This window comes from Athene cunicularia (genome assembly GCF_003259725.1).
Source record: "Athene cunicularia isolate RWA chromosome 22 unlocalized genomic scaffold, athCun1 chr22_part1, whole genome shotgun sequence".
Taxonomy (NCBI): domain Eukaryota; kingdom Metazoa; phylum Chordata; class Aves; order Strigiformes; family Strigidae; genus Athene; species Athene cunicularia.
Window position 1 is genome coordinate 625,869 of NW_020799128.1, and position 7,115 is coordinate 632,983.

The window sequence follows — 7,115 nt, forward strand, 5'->3', positions numbered from 1 at the left end:
GGGGGGGGAAGCTCTTTGTTTTCTTCTGCCCCCCTCAAACCATGCGCTTTGTGAGGGGCCCAGTCGGTCCCTGCCCCCCGCACCCCCACCTCCCACGCTGTGGGGACCCCTCAAACGGATCAGGGACACGAGGGGGGGCACAAATTGCCTCTTTGCTCAAGCGTTTGCGGCCGCTTTTCTCTTCTTAGGGGGCTGCGGCGCCATGTACGAGATTCACATCGAGTCCGAGGATTTCAGAGAGAAGCGAACGGTGCAGCAGCACCAGATGGTTAATCAGGTGAGGGGGGGCCGCAGCGCTTGGCGGGGGATTGGGGGGAGGTGAGTGTGCACAGCGCTGGCAGCTGAGCCCTCCCCTGTGTGTGTAACCAACCGCACAGCCCCCTAACCAACCAACTAACCAACCAGTCAACCAACCGCACGGCTCCCCAACCAACCAACCGACCGCACAGCCCTCGTTTTCCAAGAGCTACGGCAGCTCCGCGTGCAGCACCCACCCCGGGTACAGCACCGACAGTTGGGCGCAGTGGTTACCCAGCGCACACCCAACCCGTGTCAGCGCTCAGCTGCGGCGGGGGGTACGCGCACACTCCCCACAAGAGCGCTGCGCCGTGCTGGAGGCACCCGCGGCACCAAGGGCGGGCTGTGCCATCAATAAACCGGCCCTGGCGCAGGCAACGCTCTGATCCAGCGTAGCCGCATTCGCTCCCGTGGGGCACACGGTGACCCCCCTGCGCCCCCCAGCTGCCGTTCCGCACTCGACCCTGAGCGCTGGCGCTTGGTCTGTTGCAGGCGCTGAGCGAGGAGATCAAGAGCATGCACGGGCTGCGCATCTTCACCTCCACCCCCAAACCCTGACGCTCCTGCCGCTGACCCGACAATAAAGATGCTCTCCCTGAGAGGTGCCCGCAGGGCTCTGTGGCGACACGCAAAAACTACCTTCTTACCTAAAAACATCCAAAGGCTGCGTTTAAGGCACCTGTGTGGGGCTGGGAGGAGGCAGGGGGAGGGCGGGGAAGAAGTTGAGACACCCCCTCATCCTCTGAAAGAAGAGCAGGAAGGAGAAATTTTATTATTATTGCCTTGCCACACAGCAGGGTCCCTCCCTCAGCCCCCCACTGCTGCTCTTCCAGCCCAGGGACAGGATCCCCTCAGGCCAGGCACTTCTTTTCCTCCCCCCACAACACTGTTGCTGCTGCTGAGGGGAGTTTAAGGCTCTAAGTGCACCTCTCATCCGAAAAAAAAAAAAAAAAAAAAAAAAAATAAGCTGAGCCACTCCACTCTCGCCCAGGGGAAGCGGACGCTGGGCTTGGCCCTACTGGGCTGTGTCCGTGGGGGCCGGAGGAAAACGTTGCCTCTGGGAGTAGGAAACAGTCACGCAGCGCGCTGAGCTTCACCCCCATGCCCCCGGAGAACAAAACCCGCTCTGCGGCCGAGTCCTGCCTTCGGACTCGAGCACAGAGCCTAGAAAACCCGTCGGAGTACGCAGGGCGAGTCAGCGCAGCGTGGCCACGGGCTTTTCAAACACCACAGGCTGCAGCGGTGCGGGAGGGGCGACGCTTGGCCTCCCAGCCCGGTGCCGCTCAGAGCGTCGTCCGGCGTCTCGGGGCTTGGCGTCGCTGAAGGCGAAGCGTAGAAGTGGCTGGCGTACGAAGCGGAAAGGAGCAGCCCAAAGGGTCCTCCCAGGGCAAGTTTTATCTGTCCTTGGAGCCCAGCTTCTCAATCAGTTCCTGCAGAGGAGCCAACTCCCGCCTGTCAATCAAGTTGAATTCCTAGCAGGGAAAAAAAAACCAACAAAACAACAAACAACACAAAAACTAAAGGTGCCTCTCAAAGAGCTGCTGGAAAACACGTCCGGCCACCGTAGGCGTGCTGGGAACTCGGCATGTCAATGCGTGCCAGCTTCTGAGAGAAACCCCAAACAGGCAGCACTGCAGCAGCTGCCTCTCCCGTTTCTCTGCAGAGAAATTCTAGCGTTTCAGGGCGACAAAACTTTCTGCTGCATTGCCGAGAAGTGCCAAGCTGCACAGCAAGTCGCATGCGCAGTCAGAGCAGGCTGTTAAAATACCAGCAGTTATAGAAGGCGCCGCTGCTGCCACAAGTCAATTCCTGAGCTACAAAACCCGCCGGGTTCTCCTGAGCCTGGTTTCTTTTACTGCAGGCTGACAGCTAAAACCTGAGAGGGAAATTCAACCATTTACAGCCAACTTGGCCATCCTTCCTGAAAACCAAACCCAAACACCAACCCAACCCCACAAACCCACAGTGCTGCAGCTGCACGGTTTGCACGCTACAGGGGGATGGGAGCCAAGTGTATCTTCCAGCACACACCACAGCTGTAAAGCTTCAAAGAGCAAGGGAGGTGCTTCAAACCCAACTCCCTTTTAGAGCAAATGGGGAATGAGAACCCCCCTGAGGCAGGCAACCAGCCGCTGTTTCACAGCTCACCTGCACAAAGAAGATAAAGTGCTTGAAGGAGGTGTTGAGGTGGGCCTCCTCCTGCAGCCGCATGACGGAATCGAAGTGCTGGTGGTAGATGTGGGCGTACACCCGGAACAGCCGCTTCAGGATCGTCTTGGCCACCGACATGAAGTTCTTGGGAAAAGGGACGCCTGAAACGCAGCAACGTGCAGAGAGAAGTCCTGCAGTTTGGTCCGAAGCACCAAAACAAGTCGTTCGGCAGCGGCTCGCTCCCGTCCGCAAGGCCTGTTGCGTGGTGCAGCCGCACTTACCGATCTTCGAAGGGAAGAGCGTCTCGTCATCCAGCTGGTCCTGCACCCACGTCATCAAGTAATCGATGTACTTCGGAGCCGAGCACTTGATCGGCTTCTTTATGTTAGTGCCGTCCGCCCAGTGGTACTCGTACCTGCGAGGAGAGGGAAGGAAAAGAAATCATTTGCTCCCAGAGGCAAAATTGCCTTTTCAGGCCCCACAGCTTCCTCCTTATCTCAGTAAGGAGTGGCGCTGCAACGCTCAGACTCCGCAGAAGCAACGAGGGCAGCACTTTGCCTTTCCGTGTTTCTTGAGCACAACAGCCTCAGCGTTAACACCTGCATCCCGACTGCTGCTGCGATCGCCCTCAGGGCTTGACCCTCAAAAGTGAGCTTTCAGTTTTGTGGCAGCCTCCTCCAACATCAACATTTCCTTAAAACAAGACAAAAACTGGCTGAAGAGGACATGTCAGGGCCATCATCCGCCACCTGAATTAATTCACCTGTGGCTTTCAGACACACAACCCCCACAGGAAATTCTGCACTCCCTCTCCCCTCACGCGAAATGGCCAGCTTCTCCAGGAGACCATCCCTGGGGCCACCCGTTAGCCAAAGACTTTTGGAAGCTGCTGGCTCAAATCAACACACTTCCCACAGCTCCTCCAGACTGGGGCAGACATTGACTAACGCCACGTGACAATACAACCCGCTTTCTCCGAGATCTTTTGCAAAATCATTTGGGAGGAGGGGAAAAAAAAAACATGTTTAATTGTCGCCTCTTGACTGATGACAAGTGAAAACAAACGGTGTCATTTAAACAGGAAGTCATTACAGGAAATGTCCCCAAATATAGAAACAGGAACTTGCAATCTAGATACTTCTGGGTAGAAAAGAGGGGCAGGATGTTACACAGCACCCTACAAACTGCCCACTAGCCAGACTCCCTGCTGCTGCCCCAAAAAACAGCCTCGAGCAACCTTACAAGTGCTGTAGCTCCACTTTGGCAAAATACAGAACCAACACATAACAGGCCTCTCCCCACAGGTATTCACAGCTCCTAAAAACAACAAGGCGCCCCAAATACACCTTCACTATTTCCTTTCCACCCTCCACGCTGCCCTGAGCTCCTCCAAAGCAGCTGCCCTACCTCAGCCAGCTCAACGTTCCTCCTGACCACCACCGCCTCTGCTTCTCGCCTGCAGGACGGGCACCGGTGCGAATCGAGGGACAACAGCCCCTAAAATCCCCTCAGGACAACACACGCTTCGTGCTCTTTTGCAGCCGGCGCCAGGATAAGCACGAGGTCCCCTCTCCAGCTTTAGGTCTCAGCAACACCACCAGGGCTGCCCTCTCCTCCCTGCACAGCCACCGCACACGCCATACGATAACCTGACCCGAGCATTCGCTTGGCTTGTGTCCTGCCTCGTGCTGGCAGCAGCATCTTTACAATCACTCGTGCTTGGAGAAACCACACTATGGCCTCTTCCGAGCAGCAGCGCTGCGAGACGGCACGTCGAGAGGTTACTGTAAGCCTAACAGCAAGACCAGATGCTTCCTGTCGAGTCAAATCTCTCGTTTTCCTTAAACCGTTTCTTTTCAGCTTCCAAACAGAGGGACCCGATCAACAGAAGGAAGAGACGTCCCCACACACACTTCCCCTGGATCGACAAATCGATGGCTCCCAACACCACGCAGCCCCCCTAACAGACAGCGTGGCTTCACACATGGGTAAACACCGCCAGGGAGCACGTCACTGCGCCTCGACCCAGTCTGGACCTGTCCTGTCCTCTTTTTAGCTGCTCGAGCAACCTGCGCACCTGCCTACTTCCCCACATCTAAACTGCAGCCAGAGACAGCAGTAAACTTATTACCTTGGCCCCGCAGACATGACTGGACAGCTCGCCTCCGTGCAGAACTCCGTAATGGTCCCGTAGAGCATGTTGATTTGGTTGAAGAAATCCACCGCTGGAAAGGAAACGCAGCAAGTTTACTCAAAGCGCAAACACGAAGCGGACCACAAAGCTCTCAGCAAAAACAAACACCCCCCCTTCCGTATGACATCACGTGGCTGACAACTTCAAGACATTTTGACCATCTAGGAATCCAAATCTGTCAATTTTTCACTGTCTGGCTACCACCCCTAACTGCTTTGTACAGCGTGAAGCTCCACTTAGCTTTCCATACCTTGGAAAGGATCGCTTTAGGTTCCAGGCAACTTTCAAAAGTGACAGTACCCCAAAAACCTCATGGGTTTTGATAAAACAGGAGAGACCTTCCTTAGGTGGAAGACTTGCAGCCTGACTTACTGTTTTACATTGCTGAAAACTACTTTTTCCCTCCTCTAACGTTTAAAGAAGCAAAGTTCAAGGCTAGGGAGAGCAACTGCTAAATGTAAAATAAATTTGTAGTATTTGGCCTTCTATATTATGCACACAGCTAAAATACAAAAATAGAAAACACAAACTCCACAAACCTAGACTTCCGTCGAGAATATGGTTCCGCTTTGTCCCTGGACGAGTCGCTGTCACCATTTTTGCAGCCCACAGCACTAACTCTAATTCCAGACGTCAAGACTTCAAGGCTTATTCCCCAGTATAAAAATAACCATTCACAAACCTAATCGCCTTTGCAAGTCTGAACTCAAAAAAACCCACCCCAAAACCACAACAGCGTGGGTTTGTTTCTCGCTTTTTGCACGCTTCCGGAGCGCAACATCCCTCCGACACAGGACCCAGCTGCTGTCAGCACCTCATGCCACTTACTCTCCTTTAATCCCAGCTTGGTTACCTCAACAGAGCACGGGATAACAGTTTCATTTGAGGAATTTCTAGGTTCTTTTAAGGATAAAAAGCGGGGATTTTTGGTTCGCCCACTCCACCTCCATGCTCGGGCAGATCCCTCTTCCATAGGACTCACTGTTAACTGCGATCCACTCGTTCAGGTCCTCTCCCTCCGGCAGCATAACTGCTTGTCTGAGGTTACCGCTCCCCAGCGTCGCTTCCGCATGTTTCAAGAGTTCATACTGATGGGAGCCTTCGGGAATGTTCTTCTTGGGTTTGAATGTTTTCGAAGATCGACTCCCACTGATGAGAGAAAACATTTCCAACTAGTCCTTTAACAGCGTTCCCTTCCCAGAAGCATTTCTCGGGGTGACACCAGCCCTTCCCCATTTCCCCCACCGTTGAGTTGAACAGAACTAGGTGCAAGCTGAAATGTTTCTGACCACGTCACAAAAAAATCCACCCACACACTTCTCTCTTTTGCCTGCCGTTTTAAAAGTCACAAACATTTTCTGCAAAGGCCCAAAGACTCATCAAGCAGCAGTTGCTTTCAGTCACAGGAAGAAAAGCCCACGGAACTCTGCCGGGGAACGAAACAACCCACTGACTGCCACTAGGTCAGTTTGACAGCGGCAAATATTAGACGCTCGGACGCACCGGAGGAAACATCTTGCTAAAAATAGTGACTTAATAGACTCCAGCCATGAGATGCAAATCATCATCGCAATCTTCCCTTGCTGTGTCGTACAGACAGCTGTGCTCAGCAGCCGAGCCACCGCACAGCTCCTCACCAAACGCCCCCCGTCCCTCCAGCGGGGCCGGCAGAACCACAGCCTCTCCCTAAACAGCTGGTGCTGCCAAAACCTGGATGAATCTTGATACCTCTCAACCACAAAACATTAACTTTCAGATCCTGCCAGCTCTCTGCTTCCAAGCGAGGGCTATGTGAATGACCAGATGGCCAGGGCTAAAGCATGGCCTGGGGGAAACGGCTTCTCCGGCATGTGCCGCTCGGCATCCCGCCCCTGTTGCTCACAACCGGATGGGTTTGGCTGGCACGGGCCTCACAGCAGCTTCCTGGTGCAACCTTACAGCTTTGCACACTCTACCTGCAATGCTCGGTGCAGAAATAAAACACTTTTAGACCCAGCTCGCTCTTAAACCAAGCCACCGCCTCCTGCTACAGCCGAAATGCAGGTCCAGCATGTCACTTTTGAGGGTCTCAAAAGGCAGACCCGGTGCATCGCCAGCCCAAGAGGCTCCCCAGCCCCTTCGTATGCCACAAAACGCCTCCAGTCCTCACCCACAGCACCGACCAGGCCTGAAGAGCCAGAAGCCCTCTCACACTTTACAAGCTTTCCTATCTACAATGCAGGTATGCAACATCCCACCCCCTGCAGCTTGTTAAAAATGCATTTTCTACGCCACATGCCTGTAGGTCTACCAAATTAACAGCACTCCGCCTGCAGTCAGGCCTGTCCCACCTCATAGGAGGGCAGCCCCTTGCACAAACGCCAGCCAGCACCAAGAGTCCAACACCCTTTGCACAGGCGTAGGGTAAAACCCATCTGAAGCCAACGCAGGTGACAAGGGCCTCCACCGCTCTGCCTCACCCCCCCCCCCCCAA

The 7,115-nt window shown here is 54.4% G+C and overlaps 2 protein-coding genes across 2 annotated transcripts in view; one reads left to right on the forward strand and one right to left on the reverse strand.

Annotated features, from left to right (window-relative positions):
• Positions 1–855, forward strand: part of LOC113488026 (methylcytosine dioxygenase TET3-like) — a 14,037-nt gene extending 13,182 nt beyond the window's left edge. The window contains exons 10-11 of the mRNA XM_026863005.1: positions 189–277; positions 790–855. Coding sequence (XP_026718806.1) covers positions 189–277; positions 790–855 — 155 coding nt within the window. The remainder of the gene's footprint in view (positions 1–188; positions 278–789) is intronic.
• A 4-nt stretch (positions 856–859) lies between these two features.
• On the reverse strand, positions 860–6,846 carry MOB1A (MOB kinase activator 1A). Its single transcript, XM_026863163.1, has 5 exons — positions 5,625–6,846; positions 4,580–4,673; positions 2,730–2,863; positions 2,446–2,609; positions 860–1,769 (listed from the first exon to the last, which is right to left on the reverse strand). The coding sequence occupies exons 1-5, from the start codon at positions 5,806–5,808 to the stop codon at positions 1,692–1,694; spliced, it is 654 nt and encodes a 217-aa protein (XP_026718964.1). The 5' UTR covers positions 5,809–6,846; the 3' UTR covers positions 860–1,691.
• Positions 6,847–7,115: the final 269 nt, after the last annotated feature.

Coding starts and splice junctions, on each gene's coding strand:
- MOB1A (XM_026863163.1), bottom strand. CDS start 5,808: ATGTTTTCTCTCATCAGTGGGAGTCGATCTTCGAAAACATTCAAACCC. Junction 4,674..5,624: donor CGAGTGGATCGCAGTTAACA/GTGAGTCCTATG, acceptor TTTCCTTTCCAG/CGGTGGATTTCTTCAACCAA. Junction 2,864..4,579: donor GTCATGTCTGCGGGGCCAAG/GTAATAAGTTTA, acceptor CTCTCCTCGCAG/GTACGAGTACCACTGGGCGG.